Source organism: Taudactylus pleione, unplaced genomic scaffold, assembly GCF_031769625.1.
Source record: "Taudactylus pleione unplaced genomic scaffold, aTauple2 ptg000475l, whole genome shotgun sequence".
Taxonomy (NCBI): domain Eukaryota; kingdom Metazoa; phylum Chordata; class Amphibia; order Anura; family Myobatrachidae; genus Taudactylus; species Taudactylus pleione.
The window spans coordinates 585,448-608,317 of record NW_028284877.1 but is presented as its reverse complement, the minus strand read 5'-3'; the positions used below and the strand labels follow the sequence as shown (position 1 = coordinate 608,317).

General features: G+C 48.0%; 1 protein-coding gene across 2 annotated transcripts in view; it reads right to left on the bottom strand.

The window, feature by feature from the left end:
• Positions 1-22,870, bottom strand: part of FAR1 (fatty acyl-CoA reductase 1) — an 84,943-nt gene that overhangs the window by 16,637 nt on the left and 45,436 nt on the right. For both annotated transcript variants that reach the window (XM_088449005.1, XM_088449006.1), the window contains exon 5: positions 669-846. In XM_088449005.1, the coding sequence (XP_088305131.1) occupies positions 669-846 (178 nt within the window). The remainder of the gene's footprint in view (positions 1-668; positions 847-22,870) is intronic.

Genomic DNA, 22,870 nt, shown 5'->3' with positions numbered 1-22,870 from the left:
TAAAAGCACGTGTTCAGTTCAAACCTACTAGGAGCCAGCTTGTAAGTCAACGTCAATCTATTGTAAACCAACAACATGAACTAATTCAATGTATACGATGGATCTGCTCTTGGCGAGAGCCTGGATACACAGATAGGAATAAGCTGATTGGTTGGGCAACTGCTCCACCTGTTCACTCATTAGAGAGCTTGCTACATCTCCTTACTACCAGTAGGAATGTCAAAGATCCTGACCAGATGATGAGATCAGGGGTCTTTTGACCGTTTGAGCCCAAATACACTGCTGTAAACCACTACACACCCTGTGATTGCTTAGATCAGTATTAACCCTTATTTAAGCATTGCCATGACACCACTATCAGACAGGAGGAGGAATAAAGGACACAGCTTAATAGATGTACTGAAGTTGAGGTGGAAAATAAGCTGGAGTTCTAGACCATACAACCTGCTATAGAGAAAAGAATTTGTATCCACCCATCAATTCACTTTGATAGTTTATAAGTGACAAATATTTTTCCTTTTCTGCAGAAAGTGCTAGAGGGCACAAAACATTGAAGTAATAGGCTCCAAGTTATTTCACAAGCAACACTTAAGGTCAATGATTTACCATACAGACTACCGAAGGAGGATGGAAAGGAAAGTGTACTGTGGCGTTACAGGCGGACTTACAGGAAACGGTTCTTTCCAACTGGCCCCAACAATGGATGGTCTGACAATCGCTATGTTCAGTTTGCTTCCTTCTTGCTGAACTATATACTCTGCCAAGGCTTTCGTATAGGTGTAAGTGTTTGGCCTGTCCCCTATGAGTTTTGGGGTGATATCGTTCACCAAGCCATCGTCCATCCATCTGTAAAACAACAATGATTTCAGTGTTGTTACAGGGAGAAATAGGTGATTTTGTAACCAAAATAGAAAATGTATTCTGCATACTAGTCATTTTAAAGACGGTGACAATTCGAAATTAAAAGTAGATACACAACCTCATCAGCATGTACAACCATCACTGCTCCAGGGAAAACAGCTTGGGGAACAAAGATGAAAAACGCTGCTCTATGGGTGGGGATCAATGCAAATCATTGGACGGGGACCACCGTACTGCACGTGGTGTATAATACGTATCACCCTGGTACACATCTCTTGTTCAGTAATGTAGCAGTACTATACTTTCCTTTTATTAGTAATAATAAACCAGTTAAGATTTTTTTTAAAAGGCGACAGGACCATTTTGCTGGAGTGTTGCATCTAAATCAAGAACCACCGCCTTACATATACAAATTCTGTGCAAAATGTAACTAGTATGGGTGTAAATAAAGACTTACAGTTGAAAAACAATGCAGTACATAATAGGATACAAGACATATAAACATTACTGCATATGCAGACATCATACCCACATGGCAGCACCAGCCAAAGTTCAGTGCCACTGCTAGCATAGGGGAGGTTATGCAGGTATACTGCAAGTGAGGAGAGAGCCCTGCTTGTGAGCGCTTACAATCTATAGGGGAGGCGCGGGCAGACAGAGGTCACAGAAATGCAAGACAGTGTGCAAGGAACACAGAGGGGTGAGCTAGGATTAGAGCTGGAAGGCTTTAATAAAAGAAATGGATTTTGAGAGCCTGTTTGAAGCTTTGGAGAGTCTGGTAGAGAGGCAGGGGTTGTTGGCAAAGCGAAGTGGGCGGGTTTAAGTGTGTAGTGACAGGAGGTCAGGTTTAAGGGGAGAGGATTGGGTGACTGAGGAGTCTGAACTGGGTGCTGTAGGTGAAGGGGAGACGGGATAGGGCTTGGCAGAGAGGGGAGCGCCAACGACATATATTGTACTGATACACATCGCTCAGTGTGTACCCAGCTTTACAAGGAGAAGGGCTACATAGGTTCTTGATAGCAAGTGCTATTTTAAGGCTTGAACAATGCATACACTATAATTCATGTGTTACTTATAAACAAGAGAGCCAGAGGCCTCTACCACCACATGCTTCTTACACACCTGCCCTCTGTAGGCACCCGCATCAACTAGCCAAATACAGGATTACCATATAGGGCTCAATCCAATTAGCCACAAGGCCCCACACAGTGCGAGTAAGAGTGACTATAAGTCGCACTTACGGTACCGCCGGACTTGCATGAGTTTATTTGCAGCCCCATAAGGCTGCATACAAAAATGCGAGAGTCCGGGTGAGACTGGGCCGCTCGCAGCAGATTGGATTGGGCCTATAGAGTTAATACAGTATAACCAATGGGTAGTGGTTCTGGGTTTATTCATCTGTAAGAGACACAAGATCAGATCCGACACTACTTACGGATTTAGACATGCGAGTGCTAGGTGCTTGACATTTGTTATTAGATTTTTTCTTTTTTGTTAAATCTGTTTTATGATAGTTTTCAGATTATCAAAACAATGCAGTGTAAATCAGAGATTGCAAATATTACAGATGAATAAAAAATTGCATCTATTACCAAGAACACTTGGCTTACCTAGCCTGTTAACATTCAAAATGATGCATATGGTGAAAGGTTGCAATCCCATCAGTACAGTATATACAAATATTAAATGCCAAGATAAAAGAAGAAAAAGAAAAGATGATAAGGAGGAGGGGGGGGGGGGGCACACAAGAGGATAGTGGGTATGGGGGAGGGGGGGGGGGGGGAGTAAGAGGAGGGGGGGTCTGAGATAGATAAGTGGACTCTTATACATAAATCTGAGTGTCTTAGCCTAGATACCTCGCAATATAGATTATTACATAAACAGAGTTATAAGTTCTGTAGCAGTTGTCTGTGGAGGAACCACTCCGTCCGATCAAAAAACAAGAGATATGGTAAGAACTTACCTTTGTTATCTCTGTTTCTACGAAGTCCATAGGGTCCACAGGGTTGACCTTGGGGTATAGGTTGGGAACCAAATCCGGGCACCACGCAGTTAAAGCTTTTAGCTCCCAGGATGCACTTGGGTCCACTCTCCCTATAATCCCACCCCCAAGTCAGAGGTACCTCAGTTTGTAAGTAGCCAAAGGCCGGAGGAGGAGAGAAAAAGAGAGAGAAAACTGGAACACTCGATAACCACTCACAGAAATGGGAGACGGAAAACAGGTGACCAGCCACACAGCCCATTTGAAGCCAGGTGCGTCAGGGCGGGCGCCCTGTGGACCCTATGGACTTCGTAGAAACAGAGATAACAAAAGGTAAGTTCTTACCATATCTCTTGTTTTCTACTTCAGGGTCCATAGGGGGTCCACAGGGTTGACCTTGGGGATGTCCCAAAGCAGTTCAACCAAGGGAGGGGACGCTCCTGTGCTGAGAGGAGAATCCGCCGCCAAAAAGGAAGCATCCGGAGAGGCAAAGGAAACCAATGCCTAGAACCTTAAAAAGGTGTGGACAGAAGACCACGTGGCCATCTAGCAAGGCAAAACAGCCAAGGCGCCACAGCGAGCCACCCACGAGGGTTACATGGCCCGAGAAAAAACAAGCATTAACAACAGAAAGGCCTACCCATGGGTAGGCCCCTGAAGAAGACATACGAGGCCGTCCAGCCAACATTTGGCCATAGGCCGGCCATCCTTTCCTGTTAAAACCAGAAATCTCAGACCACCAATAAGGAGTCCGATTTCCGTCAGGAACTTGAACGGATCACATAAATCCACAGAGGCCGGACCACAGTCAATGAGGCCACACCAGCCGAGAGGACTGGGGACTGAATGGCCTCACCATAAGTTCCAGAATAATATGGAACCTAAAAATCACTAAGAAGAAACACAGGGTGAGAGCAACTCACACCCTGACAAGATGCCCTCCAGAAGAGGGAGCCACATGAGAACGCTCCCAATTCCGACACTCACCTGGGTGATATAAACTCCCTGAGAGAAAGAGAGAAAGCCAAAGCAATAGACCATGTAATGGCTATCACAACCAGCGGTTCCATTAACTTTCCCCGGAGTTAACGAAGAACCACTACTAACTCCCAAGGAGTCCCTAGGGAGGACAAATGGAGGCATAATCCAGAAAACACTCCAAAGGATGAACTGGATACCAGAGCGGAGCAATTCCATATCTTAATCATACTGACAGTGTAGAGATCCGCACTGTCAGGAAGGCCAGGCCGAGGGTGAAGCCCAAGCCAGCCGGAAGGAATGCCAGAATATCTGGAAATCCTGGACACCAGAGGATCATATCGACAGGTATAATACCATAAGAATTATGGCTGCCACAGTTTGCGGTAGGTCCCAGCAAAAGCTGATCCATGTGCTCTAATCATTCCAACGATGACAAAGCCAGGGAAGCCGTAAGACCACTGTAGGAACGCAGTCAAAGACAAAAGACCCAGGTCCAAGGCAAACCCCAGGACCCTGAGACAACAGGTCTGGGCAGTGAAGCATCAGGAATGGAGTATCGATGGAGAGACTCCGAAAAACCAAGTACCCCTGACATCTGGGGCAATCAGGAGCCACCAGCAGGAAAGCATCTCCGTCTCGATTGAAACACTTCCCTCGAGGAAGAATGGAGACTGGAGAACACAGGTACGCAAATTGGAAGAACCACTTCACCGACAAAGAGTCACTGAAGGTTGCTTCAGAATCCCCAGAGTTGGACTGTAACACCATAGTGTGATAGAGTCAGAAGGCCATGAGGGTCACCTCAGGAGGACCCCCCCCTGCTCACCAGGAGATGAAACCTCTCTTGGGGAAGAGACTAGTCCCCTGGATGCACGTCGTGACGGCTGAGGACTCCCGCTTCCCAATGGAGAGCACCTGAAATGAACACTGTCGAGATGGTCGGGAGGAGACCCTCAGACAATGTCCGAATGTATGACATACCTGACATTGCCACCCAACGAACAGTATTGCTAAAAAGGAAGCCACTGTTCTGACCCTGTCGGACTGAACTTTTTCAGGTTCACCGGGAAACAAGGGCTATGCCAGAGTGAAGGCCCAAGACAGGCTAAAGTTCCAACAAGTTAATTGACAGGGTGGAATCGACAGACATCCAACTGCACTGAAATGGATGCGAACCAGACACTGTCCCTAGCAAAGAATACCCTGGACGAGATGGCCATAGTCACCCGAAAAGGGACCGACTTGCCTCCGGGGAGAGCATCATCGTTTGAACAGTGATCAGACAGAAAAAAACTTGTTCCATCTGGAGATAAGCCAATTATGGAAAGGCCTGGAATGGAACTAAGCCCATTCCACCCTTCCAAAGGCAGACACTGAATAGTGGACCATGCATCCCAGAGTGTAAAGACATATGTCGACTGCGCAGACATCCATGTACTCTTAATGGAAGAGTGGAGATGCCGTCTTACGCCAGAAGAATTCTCAGATTCTGAGAATCCAGCAGGGCTCCTAGGTGAAGAATACCCAGAGAGGGATGCAGGGAGGACTTTTTCCCCATTGATTAAACGTCTGCACCCTGAAGAAGCCACAGTCAACCTGACCCGGCTGTAAAGTACCCCGGTGATCCTGCTAAGAGCAGGAGGCCATCCAGGTACAGGAGCATTGGGATATACTGAACAGAAGAACTGTCAGAAAATCCAAAACGCTGGTAAACCCCTGTGGGGCTGAGAGCAGTCCCAACAGGCAGAGCCCGAAAAATCGTAAGTGCTGTGATACAGCAAACCTCAGTCCATGCTGAGGTAAGGTCTCTGTAAGTACCCGTAGGCACGCGTCCTGTATATCCAGTGATACCATAAAGTCCCCAGGTTCCAAACATAGTATGATGGAGCATAGGGATTGCCTCCTGAGCCCAGGTAGCTTTAGGAACTGGTTCAGGGAATTGAGACAGAGAATAGGCCAAAGAGGACCATTCAGCCACCGCACCAGAAAGAAAGCAGAACCAGTCCCTCGCTGAGAAAGTGGGGATGGCCCAATTAGCTCTGCTTACCGCAACAACTGTATAGCTTTCTGGATTTGTAAGGCCCTGTTCCGAATAAGGGCCTGCGTACCATCACATGGAAATAGGCCGCCTGAGCAAAGAGAGTGCGTACCCTCCTACCCACGTAGCCGCGGCAACTAGACACTAGTACCGGGCAAACTGAGAAATCGCCATCTCCCAGTGGTAGGCCTGTCTCGTCAGGCTGACGATATATCCGTAGGTTCAGAAGCAGGATCGGCTGGCAGTCCAGGCCTGCTCGGAACTGGATATGTCGGCCCTTGTAAAGGCCGACAGTCTATGAAGAAACAGACCTTTAGGCTGACCCAGAGGACAAAAAGACTTAATAGTCTGAGGCCCCGTAGTGAGCATAGCTGACGGCGGGAAATTTGTACTGCCACTGTCAAGGTCAGGACCCAACAAGATATACCCTATAGATGGTATCTGCACCTCTGCATTCCCTGAGCGCAGCCATAGGGTATTACGGAGGATACCGTCGCAGCCGGAACTCTGAAAGTTAGGAGCTGGTATCCAATATAGGCATGTCCACCTATGACAACTGCATATATTACGTGAGCGACCAAATACATTTGAACCCCAGACGTGTTGGAGGGGAAAAAACATTACAAATGCATCAGCTCAGTATGCAATAGTATTAACCAACCATGCTATAGCCAGTATACTGATTTCAGGCAGAGTTACCACCTACGGATCAGAAGAATCCGACCACACAGGAATGGGATGCGTAGTAACGTCTGTAATCCGACGAGTAACACGCCCATCCACCCCAGGAGGGGCTCATGATGACCCTCAGGGAATTTGGGACAGGAGACCAAACACTGTTGTAATACCTCATATCTGGCAACAGCCAGAGTCCCGCCATGCGATCCACCCGCTAGTCAGCAACAGGGACCCAGAAGGTGCAGGTCAACATTCACTCTAGCCAGAATGGGCCTGCTACCAGCCCCAAAGCAGGGATAATAATACCTGAAATAGGCTTCCCCCCGTGTAAGAGGGAAAAAGCCCACAACAGTATCCAGTTCCCGGTAGAGCCAAGTGGGAAGTAACCACAGGGCGTCAACCACGCCAATTTGCGTTTCATAGAAAAATGACATCCACCCAGGGTGGCTGTTGTGGTAATCCCTGCAAGGGGCATGACAGACTATTGTGGCACCAGGGGGAATTCATATACTCGAAAAACCCCTGTAGGGAGCGGTAGTCTGTGTCACAGGGGATGTGCAAGAAACTGCGAGATACCCTGAGATGAAAAAGGGCAGTATGGTGAAGTAACCCCAAGTGAGGTACAACAATGGGGCCCGCCCGGCGATCCGCAATTAAGAGGATCCCGAGAAAACAAACCGCCCAAGGGGGTCGTGAAAGGGGCCTGCACCCGATGACGCCACATACAGAACCCTTTAAGAGTTAAATCCTCCGCACTAACACCTGCAGCACATGGCTTGCAGGATAGTAAAAATGGGTGCAGTATAACGCTCTATCTCCTGGTCAGACATATCTGACCAAGCCTTGCGATCAAGCAGCGCTATACTGGTCCTGACTGATACTAAAAATTAGCTGCAGGGACCCATTTTCAGCGTATGCAACACACAGTTCCACTCAAAAATATGAGATATGGTAAGAACTTACCCTTGTTATCTCTATTTCTACGAAGTCCATAGGGTTCCACAGGATACCTTGGGGTATAGGTGTGACGTCAGTCGCAGGGCACCAAAGAGTTAAGCTTTCAGCCTCCCAGGATGCACTAGGTCCCCCTTCTTTACCCCGCCCCCGGGCCAAGGCACCTCAGTTAGTTACCAAGCCATAGGCCGGAGGAGGAGAAGGAAGAGAGAGAACAAAGATCTGGACACATACAAGAATCACATTCTCACCAGAGGGAGACGGAAAACCGGTGACCAGAGCAAAGCCCATCTGCAGCACAGGTGCGACAGGGCGGGAGTCCTGTGGAACCCTATGGACTTCGTAGAAATAGAGATAACAAGGGTAAGTTCTTACCATCTCTCATATTTTCTACTTCAGGGTCCATAGGGTATCCACAGGATACCTTGGGGATGTCCCAAAGCAGTATCCTTTAAGGGTGGGGACGCTCCTGTGCAGAAAGGAGAATCCGCCGCCCGAAGGAAGCATCCTGAGAGGCGAAGGTGTCAAACCTGTAATACCTCACGAAGGTATGGACAGAAGACCACGTAGCAGCCTTGCAGATCTGAACTGCCGAGGCACCACGTCGAGCTGCCCACGAAGGACCCACAGACCTAGTGGAATGAGCCTTCAGAGAAGGAGGGACCGGTAGGCCTTCATGAAGATAAGCTTCAGAAATAGCCATACGGATCCAGGCTGCCAAAGTTTGCTTTGAAGCAGGCCAACCCTTTTTACGGAAGCCAAAGAGGACAAACAAAGCGTCCGACTTCCTAAACGAAGAAGTGCGGTCAACATAAGTCCTTAAGGCCCGCACAACATCCAAAGAGGCCTCACCCACGGAAAGACCCGGTGAGTTAAAGGCCGGAACAACTATTTCCTCGTTAATATGAAACTGGGAAACAACTTTGGGAAGAAACTCGGGCCGAGTGCGGAGCACTGCCCTGTTCCCATAAAAAACCAAGAAAGGGGGTCTACAAGAAAGAGCCCCTAACTCAGAAACACGTCTGGCCGAAGCAATGGCCAGAAGGAAAACAGTCTTAGCTGTTAGCCATTTAAGATCCACTGAGCCCAGTGGTTCAAACGGCGGTCCTTGGAGAGCCCTCAGGACCACAGCCAAATCCCAAGGCGCCACAGGTGGAACAAAGGGCGGCTGAATGCGGAGAACACCTTGCATAAAGGTGCGCACATCCGGGATTGTAGCAATCCTACGGTGAAACCAGACAGATAGGGCCGAAACTTGTACCTTCAAAGAAGCAAGGCGAAGCCCATGATCTAGTCCCGCTTGCAGGAAGGCGAGAATCCGAGACAGACGAAACTCCCGCGGTGCATAACCTCTCGGTCGACACCACTGGAAGAACGTATGCCACACGCGATGGTATATCCTCGCGGAAGACGGTTTCCGAGCTCGTAACATGGTACGCACCACAGAGCTGGAAAACCCCCGGGACCTCAGCATGGCCGTCTCAACAGCCACGCCGTCAAAGACAGCCGAGTCAGGTCCGGGTGAAGGCAAGGACCCTGAGACAGAAGGTCCGGTCGTAGCGGCAACCGCAGAGGAATGTCCACGGACAGACCCTGAAGGTCTGAGAACCAGTGCCGTCTGGGCCACGCGGGAGCTATCAACAGGAGCGTCCCTCCTTCCTGTTTGAATTTCCGGATTACCCGTGGAAGAAGGGAGACCGGAGGGAACAGGTATGCGAACCGGAACGTCCACCGGACGGACAGAGCATCCACCAGAGACGCCCCTTCGTCTCTTGTGCGAGACCCGTACACCGGCAACTTGTTGTTGTGCCGGGACGCCATGAGGTCGATTTCTGGAAGACCCCACCTGTCCACCAGTAGTTGAAAAACGTCCGGGTGCAGGGACCATTCCCCCGGATGAACGTCCTGGCGACTTAGAAAGTCCGCCTCCCAATTGAGCACTCCCGGGATGAAGACCGCTGATATGGCCGGAAGATTGCGCTCCGCCCAAACCAGGATCCGAGAGACCTCTACGAGAGCCGCCCGACTGCGAGTTCCTCCTTGCCTGTTTATGTAGGCCACGGTGGTAGCGTTGTCCGACTGGACCTGCACCGGGCGACCCTGGAGAAACCGCTGTGCCTGCTGGAGAGCATTGAAGACCGCACGGAGTTCCAAGATATTTATTGGAAGCTCCGCTTCTGTCGGCGTCCACCTGCCCTGGAACAAGTGTGGACCCGAAACTGCTCCCCAGCCCCGAAGACTGGCGTCCGTTGTCAACAGGACCCAATTTGGAACCCAGAACGGACGTCCCTTGTTGAGGTGGGTCGTCTGTAACCACCACGTAAGGGACAGGCGAACCTCCTGGGTGAGCACAATCGTCTGGGACTTCAGAGACTGAGTCAGCCCGTTCCACTTGGACAGGATCAGGTGCTGCAGAGGTCTGGAGTGAAACTGGGCGTATTCCACCATGTCGAACACCGACACCATGGAGCCCAGTAACCTCATCGCCGAGTGTAAGGACACCCGGCGGCTGTGCAGACAACTGCGCACCCTTGACTGTAAAGCAGAGATCTTGTCCTCCGTCACGAAGATCCTTTGCTGTCCCGAGTCCAATAAGGCTCCAAGATGCAGAATCCTCCGAGACGGGATTAGAGTGGACTTCTGCCAGTTGATTAGCCAGCCGTGCCGTTGCAGCAGTGCAATGGTCAGGTCCAAGTGGCGTAACAGGAGCTCTGGAGATCCTGCCACCAATAACAGGTCGTCCAAATACGGCAACATGCGGACTCCCTGCAGCCGCAGAGAAGCCGCCATGACCGCCATCACCTTGGTGAAACACGTGGTGCTGTTGCCAGGCCAAAAGGTAACGCCCGAAACTGGAAGTGGTCGCTGCTGATTGCAAACCTGAGGAACTGTTGATGGCGCCAAAGAATAGGGACATGCAGGTAAGCGTCCTGTATGTCCAATGACACCAAGTAGTCCCCAGGTTCCAGCGCCAGAATGATGGACCGTAGGGTCTCCATCCGAAACTTCGGGACCCGCAAAGACTTGTTGAGTGCTTTGAGGTTGAGAATCGGACGATATGACCCATTGGGTTTCTGTACCAAAAAAAGATTTGAATAGAAACCCTGGCCCCTCTGGGAGAATGGAACCGCCACTATAACTCCAGCCTGGAGCATAGTGTGCAATACCTTCCGCAGCTCCGTAGCCTTGTTCCGGTCTGATGGGAGACCCGTGGTGAAGAAGCGAGCCGGGGGTCTGTGCCGGAAGGAGAGGGCGTATCCGTGGGAAACCACCTCCAGAACCCAAGTGTCTGTCGTAGTGGTCGACCAACACTGGGCGAACTGTAGCAGGCGGCCTCCCACCCTGGGATCCCCCAAAGGGAGGCCCGGACCGTCAGGCCGCAGGCTTGTCATCTGGCTTGGGGGCCGGACGTCTGGTACTCCATGCCTGCTTCCGGGGCTTGACCGATTTCTTAGGGCCAGCCTGTCGAGGAAATGACTGTGGTTTGGGCCTGCCCTGGGCCCTAGATGACCGAAAGGACGATGGTCCCGAACCAGAAGGAGCAGCGGCCGACGGGAGACAGGCAGATTTGGCTGCCGCCAGCGTGGCCACAATCTTATCCAGATCCGGACCGAAGAGAACTTCTCCGGTAAACGGCAACGCTTCCAGACCTTTCTTGGAATCTGCGTCCGCCTTCCAGGATCGCAGCCACAAGGTGCGACGAGCAGCTACCGCTGCTGAAGAAATTCTAGACACCGGAGTACTAATGTCTAGAGCCGCCTCGTTGATGTAGGTGGCCGAATCACGGAGATTGCCAATCAACTCCGCCTGATCGGCCGGACAGTCGGATTCAAAAGAAGCCTCTAATGAATCCGCCCAGCGCTCCATCGCTCTGGCAACCCAGCAAATGGCCATAGCCGGCCGTGCTGCCCCCCCTGCAAGGGAATAAGCGGACTTCAGGCAGATTTCTACCTTGCGGTCCGTAGCATCCTTAAGGGAGGACATGGATGGCATCGGCAATGTGGCACTACGGACAAGACGGGTCACGTGAGAATCCACCTGTGGAGGGGATTCCCACTTCGCAAAATAATTATCCGCGAACGGATAAGCCACCGCCAGGCGTCTCTGCGGCTGGTATCTTTTGCCAGGTTGTTTCCACGCCTCCTCTAAATGGTCCACCAACTGACCCGAAAGAGGAAAGACTGTGGCATCGCCCTTCACATCTTTGAAAAAGGCATACTTAGATTTAGCCGCTGGGGGAACTTCGTCCTCAATCACCAAGGCTGTGCGGACCGCCCGAATAAGTCCAGGAATATATACTTTGGACTTAGCATCAGCGTCCTTAGTATGGAGAGGTTCCTGATCGTAAGGATCTAGAATCTCCCCATCATCAGACGTCCCTTCGTCATCCTCATAAGGAGCGGACAGAGACGCCACCGGCCTTTTATGAGACCGCATCACAGACTCCCCTTGCAACACATCCGACAAGTGCTGTACAGAACTCGTCAGGGAGTTAACCCACGCTGGCTCCTGAGAACCCGGGAGCGGGGAAATAGGGAGACTGTGGGGTACCACCAATTGTCGTGGGAACCCCTGCATGGGTGACGACACCACAGACTGCTGGGACAAACCCATCGGAGTAAACGCGGGCTGCGGAGCTAACTGGCCCACTAAAGCTGTTAACGCCTGAGCGAAACAAGCCCAGGGCGGCTCCTGTACCGGTGCTGTAACCGTACTAGGCCGCGCCATGGACAAACACTGCCGGCAAAGGCCCTCCGCGCTACCCTCCCCCTCCGCTAACGGTACTTTGCACGTGGTACACTGTAGCCGGAGGGGAAAATCACTTTCAGACATGATGGCACCACGTATGTGACCTCTCTCACCAATTAAGTATTAAATAGGCGAGAGACCACCCTGCAGCACCGCACCGCAAGGGCTTTAGCAGAAAGAACAGGGACAGTAATAAAGCTGACAGTTTAGAGAAGTAAAGATTACAGGCAGCAGCGCTAGCACAGTCACATACAATGCAGAAAAATAATTCCTGCACTAACAGCGCTGATCACTCAACTACACAGACACAGGGCCTGGTAGGACACAGCGCTGCATACACAGACCTGACCACAGCGGAGGAGAGGTATGCGGGGGGACCCAGACCACGATGCTTCCGTCCAGCGCTTCCAGCAGCGTTCACCATGCGTTCTGGAGAAGATGGCCGCCGAGGAGCAGAGAGGAGGCTGGCCTGGGGGAGGAGCGCTGCCACAGGACCAGTCGGCAGCATGCAGAGAGGGCTGTGTGCAGCGGGGGAGGCGCCGGCTGTGAGACAGGGAAGGCGCGCTCCCCTGGCATGCATTTAACCCCTGGGACGCCGCAGCGCTACCGCTCTGCTGCGGTCCGCTGTCCCAGGGGGTAGTGGAAGCGCAGGTTGGTCGCCTGGCTCCACGCTGCAGCCAGTCCCCAGGGAGCCCCCTGCCTGGGGACTTAGGACCATGTGATCAGCGGGGACCCACCGCGGGACCCCGCTGCTTACCTCTGTCCCCCTTGAATCCGGCCATGGTCCGGAGCATCTGGGGTCACCGCTAGCTGTGACCCCAGACGCCCACCAGCATCCCCGGATCAGTACCGGCGTTCTGGTACCGGCGGGGTGTAGGGAAGACAGCATGGACGTCATGACTGACTGTCCATGCTGTTCATCCAGTTGTGCAGCCACAGCTGCATGAAGAATAAGCTTCAGGGGCTCTTCTAGCCCCCACTCCAACAGGTGCACCCGACTCCGGCCGGGCACCAAACTAAACTGAGGTGCCTTGGCCCGGGGGCGGGGTATAGGAGGGGGACCTAGTGCATCCTGGGAGGCTGAAAGCTTAACTCTTTGGTGCCCTGCGACTGACGTCACACCTATACCCCAAGGTATCCTGTGGATACCCTATGGACCCTGAAGTAGAAATATGGCAACGTGCAGCACGCAACAGTATGTGACAAACCTCACAAATATTAACAAGTATATAAATGTGAGGTCTCAGAACCACCCCAAGTACAGCTGTATTAGGGCAGATAAGGAAAGGGATAGATATACACTGACAGGTGAGAGAATAAAGTACAGTCAGCACTAGCATAAGTCACATACAATGCAGATATATACATATATACATAAACATGTCATATAATATACTGCACTATTACACTGCATGCAACTTACCCAGATTCAGTGTCTGGGAAGGCTACAGCGCTGTGTACACTGACCTGATGGTGAGGTACGCAGTGGGACTGGACTCACTGCCATCTCCAGAGATCTCTGCTGCACCACAAGAAAATGGCCGCTGGAGACCTCAGAAGAAGCGTAGCCCGCGGAGGAAGCAGCTCAGTGACGCCAGACTATAGATACTGAAAGGCGCGCTGAGCTGAGGGGAGGAGCCTCTGTAACAGGGAAGGCTGTCTCCCCTGGCCGGCAATTAACCCCCGGGACGCCGGCTCCCTGCACCGAACACTAAGTCCCTGGTGGTCTAGTGGACACACGGGGTATGGGGGGCCCGCCGCCACTGCCGGCACCTCCGGTCTGTCCCCAGAGACCGGAGGCACAGGACTGCATTTCAAATGCGCGGATCACCGCAAGCGGTGACCCGCGCCTTACCTGCTCCCCGTGGATCCGGCAGCAGTCCTTGGCGCCCGCAGAGTCCGGCTAGTACAGACTCTGGGGTCCCGCTGAGATCCCCAGATCTGTACTGGCGTCTCAGCGCCAGCGGGGTGACGGAGCGGCAGCTTAGACGTCCTATGGACAGTCTGACGCTGCCGCTCTGAAGAATCCAAAGGAAAAATAAAAAACTCTGTCCTTTAGAAAAAATAAAGCTTAGGGGCTGCTAATCAGCTCCCCACTGCACTAAACGGTGACCCAAATCCGGCCGGGCACCAACTTAAACTGAGGTACCTCTGGCTTGGGGGTGGGATTATAGGGAGAGTGGACCCAAGTGCATCCTGGGAGCTAAAAGCTTTAACTGCGTGGTGCCCGGATTTGGTTCCCAACCTATACCCCAAGGTCAACCCTGTGGACCCCCTATGGACCCTGAAGTAGAAACACTAAATATTTGGTTCTGAATATTATTTTCCAACTTGTCAATATAAGGACCCCACTTTTTGTAGAATCCCATGACGTCTTTTTCTGGGTCCGTCTGTGCAGATTTTCTATCTAAATATAGGATTTGGAGCATCTTCCTTTTTACTTCGGCAAGAGATGGGGACGAACGAAAAATCCAATGCTTTAGAATCATTTTTTTTTTTTAGACAGTCAACAACATGGTAAGGATGGGTATTAGGGAGTTTCGAAAAGGGCCTAAATCCCATCCAGAAAAATTGATACATAAACACACTACTGGGTCTGGTAGTACATGAACCGAGAATGTTCCGTTAATGAAGGCTATAACCTTATTCCAAAAATATCTAACTTTCCTGCACTCCCACATACAGTGGAAAAAGGAGGCTGAGCTGATATGATATTTATAACATGCTCCGGTGTGTGTGAGGTTAAATCTAGCATACTGTGCCGGAGAGATATAGGCCCTCTGTATTGAACGCAGATGGACTTCTTGTAAATAGGAGCAATTGAGTATTTTCATGGTTGAAGCATAGTGTTTGTGAATCTGTGTAGCTCCTGAAAGGGAAGGGATATCTCTCTGCCACTGAGTCAATAGCTTATCCCAATTGGATTGTAAGGAAATCTCTTATTAAAGAGTATAAATATTTAATACGAAATGTGGAGCGGAGACATATAGTAAGGACGGTTTTTAATCGGATCTATATCTAAGTTTGAATTAGTATCAATAGGTGAGGGTAAGGATTGTAAATAATGTCGGGTTTGCAGGTACATATAAAAATTTGTCTGTGGGAGATCATATGTCAATTTAAATTCAGAGAATTGAAGTAATCCACCCCCTGGAACAAAAACTTTTGAGGAATTTGATAAACCCTTATCTCTCCATGTTACAAAATATATATCATGAAATAAAGGGTTTTGGAGTATACGGGAGGGTTTGTCAGAGGGCTTGGAGTGTAGTAAAGCTCCAGGAGAATATGGAGAGAATACAGCTCTGTCCAATTGTTTATTGGTGAATATATCACTTTCTAACAGCCAGTCAGCAACATATCTAAAAAGAACTGCAAGAGTATAGGCAGCATAGTCTGGGACCCCAATACCACCTGATTGTTTAGAAGCTATGAGTTTATTTAGGGCAATAGAGGGTTTCTTAGACTTCCAAATAAAACGTGTCCTAATTTGCCGAAGAATGTCTTTTTTGGAAAGACTAATGGGTAGCATTTGCATTATATAAAATATTTTAGGAAAAATAATACTCTTGATTACCGCTGCCCTTCCTAAAATAGAGAGAGGGAGTAGTTTCCAATTATCTAGTAAAGTGCTAACTTTGGTAATAACAGGGGAGAAGTTTTCTTTATATAAAAGGAATATGTCTGCAGGAATTTAGATCCCAACATAGGTTATTTTCGTGGATGTACATTTAAATGCAGCAATGGGAGAAGCTATAGGGAATGACTGAGATTGTGTGTGCAGGAACAATAGTTCCGATTTGTCAATATTTATTCGGTATCCAGCTCGGCTCCCAAAAGACCCAATTATTTGTAAAATTTCGGGAATTGAGTTTTCTGGGTCCGAGATGAACAACATGTCATCGGCGAACAGGGCTATCCTCAACTCCACATCCCCAACCCTAATACCTGAAAACAAGGGAAGCCCTTAAAGCAATAGCCAAAGGTTCTAATGCTATAGCAAAGAGAAGCGGGGAGAGAGGACAACCCTGCCTAGTTCCTTTTTGAATTGTGAATGGGGGAGATAGAAAGCCATTACATGAGATTTGGGTTTGAGGTGAGGAATATAACAATTTAAGATTTTGAATAAACAAATCTGGAAAGCCAAACTGTGAGAGGGTATTAAATAAGTGTGACCATTTTACCAGGTCAAGTGCTTTTTCAGCATCTAGGGTAGCAGCATTAGACTCAGAAACAGCAGTAAGGACTCCCCGAACATTTACCTCTGAGTGACGTCCCCAGATGAAGCCTGTCTGATCTGGATGGATGAGCCCAGGAAGAAGAATTTTCAAACGGTCTTCAATAATTTTAGTGAGTAATTTATAATCCAAATTAAGAAGGGATATGGGACGATAGGAGCCAGGTAATGTGAGATCTTTGCCATGTTTAGGGATTACTTTTAGGATGGCTGTATTAAAATGGAGGGGTAACTTAGGGGATTTGAGAAGGGAGTTGAGTACCTTCACTAAAGTGTCACCTATTCTAGGTAAGAGTATTTCATAGAATTGTCCGCTAAAGCCGTCTGGGCCAGGGGCTTTATTACTTTTAACATGTTTTATCGTATGCTGTATTTCCTCAAGGGAGATTGGGGCTGTGAGTGATTGGGCTGATTCAGAGGAAAGTCTTGGGAAAGGCAGCTTATTCCAAAAATCAGAAGGAACATCAGTATTGTCAAAGGCTGTTGTCTGGTGTGTCTCGGCTCAGAGTAAAGATTAATATAGAAAGCCCGGAGTACCTCTGCTGCTTCCGCATTAGTAGTGGTGAGAGAGTCCTGAGGTGTTTGTAAAGGTTGTGTTATCATAGGGGGGCGCGTGCCATTGAGCAGATTGGTTAAGAGTTTTCCAGTCTTGTTTCCAAAGTTATGGAAGCGATGATTAACAGAAAATAAATATTTGTCACCCATTTGGCCCATAAATTCATCAAAATGTATTTTGGCTAAAAGATAAGACTGCTTTGTTAATGGGGTAGGGTAGGATTTATATTGCTGAAATGCTGCCGTCAGCGAGGATTGGGCATCTAAATACTGAGAAGCGTATTTGTTGTTGACCGAGGAGACATATGATATAATATTTCCTCTGAGAACAGATTTAGCCGTCATCCAAAATAAAATAGGATCTGTATCTAGATGGGAGAAATTATTGAGACTGTATTCTTCCCAGGCGATTTCTAACCTCTCTCTAAACTTGGTGGATTTCGCCAAGTACGATGGGAATTTCCATATTTTAGGTATAGATGCTTCATCTGTAATGCATAGAGTAATTGATATTAAGGCATGGTCAGAGATGGCAATTGATTCTATTTTGGATATCTGTACATTAGGAAGAAGAGATTGGGAGATCAGGATATAGTCTATCCTTGAAAGTGTCTGGTGGGCCGCCGAAAGACAGGTGTATTCTCTCTTGATAGGATTCAGGGCCCTCCATGAGTCTATAGCCTGTAATCTTTTGGCCAGTAAAGGAATTCCTAATTTCGGGAGCGAGGAAGAGCTTTTGGAGGGTTGTGATTTATCCAACATGGTAGAGGAAATAAGATTAAAATCTCAGCCAAATATTAAAGGGTACGAGAGTAAGGAGTGCTAAAATCCTCTGAAAATTTTTTTTGGAATAAGTGTTTGGGGCGTAAATGTTGCAGAGCACATAAGTACGTCCCTTGAACTTAATTTGGAGCACTAGATACCTTCCCTCGGGGGCAGAGAGAGTGGATATTACTTCTATTGGTAAGTGTTTTTTACTTAGAATAGTCACCCCCCTGGCCTTAGAGTTATACGTGCTGTATCCAAGAACCACCCAGTTTAACATATTGAGTTTCACCACTTCATCTGGACCTAAGTGAGTCTCCTGTAACATTATATCGATTTTCATTTTGTTTAGATATAAAAGAATTTTTCTCCTTTTAGCAGGGGAGTGAATACCTCCAACATTCCAGGATCCGATACTAAGAGAAGACATAGTGCGATTTAGGGTGCATATGTAATATAAACCACAAAAGATATACAATGTGAAACCACCATGGGAGGGGGATGGAGAGGAAAGGAAGGGATGGGAAAGGAAGGGGGGAGAAAAAAGACAAACATTTCAAAAAAGAAGAATATTATGAGACAGTATATATTGATTAATACGGTATGAGCAAAACCATAAAGAGAGGTGTAATAATATACTGTGCTTCCGGTGAAAATCACAAATCAGAAATTTCCCAAAAAGCCAAAGATTAGAAATGGATAAACTTCCAGCCAGAGTGAGAATAAGAATGAGCTCACACCTAGCTCACCAAACCGGTTCTAAAAAACATACTAAAGTACATAACTAAACCCCTATGGGAGTTACAATATATTCGTTGAGGTAAGTACTGTGGTTGTAAAACCATGGAGTATCATCTCCTGGAGAGATCGGAATAACTATTATTGAAATATGCAATTATACCTATTGGAATATGCATACAAACTAGTATCAAAACATAGAGAGCATAGTAAACAGATTAACGTGAGAGATAGTCATATGGCATATCAGTGAATAATGGACAGCTCAGCAGCTCATTACTTGATAAGACAGAACAAAAATTTTCCGGCCGCATCTATTTGTTAATGCATTATATTATTTCTGATTTCCTCATCAGAAAGGGATACTGATTTCATTCTGTGGGTTGATCACTGATATCAGAAGTAGTTGCCTGAGAAAGTTCCTGTAAGTATGCAGTAGCATCTGCGGGTGTAGTAAAATCTTTATGGGATGAACCATCATATATCCGTAGGTCGGGCAGGGTATAACAAGCCAAACTTGCGGCTCTCTGCAACGAGTTGGGAACATATGGGGGAAACGAGTTGGGAACATATGGGGGAAAAATAAAGAGCTTATGATCCTCCCACATCATATTTTTCACTCGGCGAGAAGCGGACCAGAATGCCATTTTGTGCAAATAATTGAGGCATTTAAAAAGAGTGACTCTTGGGCGCGGCCTATGGGGAGTCGGAGGGGGGCCAACTCTGTGCACTCTTTCGATCACCAAATCACTACATTCCTGTTCAATCCCTAATATTGATGGTAGTGTATTGCGCACAAAGTGTGCTAACGCAGGTCCTTTGACCGCTTCAGGGAGACCTACTAATCTTATATTATTTTGTCTAGAGCGGTTCTCTATATCGTCCAGTTTATTCCAGATTTGATACCCATCATGTTTCAGCTCCTTCACTGAGCGTTTTATCCCATCCATCTCATGCAAGGCAGCACCCACTTGATTCTCTGTTACTGTGACTCTATGGGAGAGCAGTTGCAGTTGTTGAGAAATATCAGCCACAGCCTGTGTGAGAAGGGGGGTCCATGGTGGATATGATGGCTTCCACTATTTCCCCATAGGCGACAGGGGAGTCAGGAGGGCGGCATACCTGGGGAGAAATAGCGTCCTTCTCTGTGGACGGCCGGGAGAGCCTGATCAGCTCCTGCTCCGGCGTCATATTGCCGCGTTTCTTTTCCTGCCTTCCAGGCAGCACTCCCTGTTGTGTAGCGGGGGTGGTATGCCGGTCAACCCAGCGATCCATGTCCCTCCTCCGGTTAGTGGATGATCAGCGGGGATGAGGGGGGGATATAGTTTGGAGGCTGAATCAGCCTTTAAAAGGTTTTTTCCGGCGGTGAGCGAGCGGAGCTGAGGTCGCTGCTTCCTCACTCCATATAGCCGGAACCGGAAGTCTTGTTATTAGATTTAAGGGGTTTGGTTACCCCCAAGACTAGGCAGCTCTTAACAGAAGTTGACAATCTCTAAGGGCATCAAACATTTATTTCTGTTAATACAGGATGAGTGCCTGACAAGTGGGGTTTGAAGGAGTGGGGTAGTCAAGAAGAACTCAGACAGAAGACTTGTGGGATACAAGAGTTGGTGATGTTGATGAACAGTGAAGTGGAGGGAGGTGAGGGAACTCAGGGGGGTAGCAAGACAATGAGCTGTCTGAGACAGGGGGAAATAGACAGATGGAGACATGAGTAGGATGAGAGGGAGAGAGCTCAGGGGAAGAGAGGAAGATTTGAGTATCATCAGCCTAGAGAGTTCTGGAAGGAAAGAGATTATGAGCTCACCCAGGGAGGCAGTGTAAAGGGAGAGGCCAAAACCATAACCATGAGGGACACCAAGTGGTAGTGGAATGGGTTGGGGGGGAGAGATGGTCATGAGAAGAGACAAAGAAAAAGGGGTCAGAGGCAAGAGGACAGCCAGCACGGGATTGCGTCATGCAGGCCAAGGGTGTGAAGGATTTGTGGGAGAGGATGGCCCACGGTGTTGTAGGACAAAGAGGTGAGCAGCAAGATACAGTTCTTGGATATGGCAGCAAAAAGGTATTTACTGATTTTAGTGAGGGCAGTTTTTTGCAGAGTGAAGGAATCAAGACTGAAGTATGTCTAAGAGAGAATAGGAAGAAAGAAAGGCAGTAAGGCCGCTGTAGATATTCCTGCGTTTAAGGAGCTAGGTGGCAAAGGGTACGAGAGAGATGGGTCAGTAATGAGAGCGCCAGGGATTTTTTAAAGATGGGAGGGACTTGGGCATGCAGGTGGGAACAGATTGATGAGAGAGAAATGTTAAAGAGGTGGGCAAGATGGGAAAAGGCAGTGGGAGCGCTGGAGACCAGAGATATATGATATGATCAAAGCAGGAACCGGATGACGGCCATATCTTCATCTCCAGAAACTGGAGAGATGGAAGTCAGGGTTGGCAGGAGGAAAAGGTGATGAGGAAAGGCTGCAGTGGAAGGGATAGGGTGGGATGAGATGAGGATAGCCTGGAAGGAGGGGGGATGTCACGACAGATGGATTTAATTTTTGATGTGAAGTGGCAAAGTCAAGGCCAGTGAAGGTGGAGGGGCGGTGAGGAGGGGCAGTGGAGGTAATTGAAGGCGATAGAGGTTGAAGAACTGAGAGAAGTGTTTTCAGTTAAGACTGTTTGGAGAGGGAAAGTGTTGTGCTGTAAGAGGGGAACATGAATTTGAAATGGACGAACCCCGCAAAGGAGCACTATTTCCTTCACTGGCGTTCAGCGATTCCAGAACACTTTCAGGTATCTGGTGCATCTGAAATGTCATAGTGGAGGCATGGATCTATGAAGGTTGAGCAGTGATCGTCGGAGCAACATAGACCAGAAAAGAAGGGTGTTATTTGATAGGGAAACTACTTCAGAGCAGGAGAGGGTGACAATTTGAGACAGAAGAGAGTTGAACAAGGAGGATAAGATGGCAACTTTGAAAAGAGGAGGTATCCCTCACCCCTTTTTATAAGTTGAATGAAAGAAGGTGACTTGTCAAATCTACTCATTTGCTAAACAGGGAGTGGGGGGGGGGAAGAGAGGGTTAAACCTAGTTTGGACACCAACTTTAATACATGCAAGGTATCCAATTTGTGGAAAAGTGTTAAGCCACATATCCACTACACAATATTGCTCCATGACCGGCAGTGGTGTGCTCAATGTCTCAAACGACATTGAGCACCCACACTGAATGATATATCGCTCAGTGTCTGCACCCTCCCTCATCCCCGTACTTGCAGAACCTGACAATATTGTCAGGTTGCCCTGCAAGTACAGGCAATGTGCAACGTCGTCAATGACCAGCGGGAACGCGCATCGCTGGTTGTTGACGGCATATCCACTGGCCTATATAATGAACTAACACGATATCGTTATATTTCAATCGTTCATTTTATTGGTTAGTGGATACGCGGCTTTGGACTATCTTTTTTTTCTTTCTGGTTAAACTGCTCCCTGCTGGACAACTTAGACTACACGAAAGAAAGTAGAAAAATCTCCATTTGAAATGGTGGGCCTTGCCGTGATGCTAGTGCCAGTACCCAGAAATCAACTTTATTTAAAAAATATATATATATTATATAGTGAATTTTAAATAGCAGTCACTTAATTTTGTTTTCCATGGAGTGTAGCTAAAGATATATCCTTGAGGACTCATAACTCACCCACACAAGATAAAATGTGAAAACTCCACTCCCATTACATAGAAAACTAAAGCCAAATCAGCAGCTTCGGATCTCGCTAAACAAATACTATGCAGCATTCACGCCCAATCTCATACTGCTGCATAGCACGTTGTCAGCTTGCCTTTTACAGTATAAAGGTCAGATCTGACAGAAGGGCTGGGCACAATGTAAAGATCATTGTACTCGTGGCTAAAATACTAGCACTAGAAGTTTTCAAACCTGTTTCAGAATGCAAAATATCTATGCAGCTATATTGAAAGGAAAGAAAAATGAAAAAAAAAATAATCAAAAAATGTATAGGAGCACTGAAACTTGAAAGTTTTAAAAACAGATATAATGGGTGTATAATCATACAGGAATGATTCAAAAACAGAGAATTTCCCTTTTAGGTGCACTCATAGGTTGACAAAAAATTGACTTTCAATAAATATTTACATAAAAATATACATATATTTTATGGACTCCGTAATACAAACAAAGAACATTCAATAATACAAACAAAAACTATTTCTGCAGTCAACTTGAAACAAATATATTGCTGCAGTGTTGCTCTGAATAGAGAAAATCTACTGATATTGTCTTCTATAATAAATGAGCTCTGTTAGTGTGTACACCTGTAGTCATGGC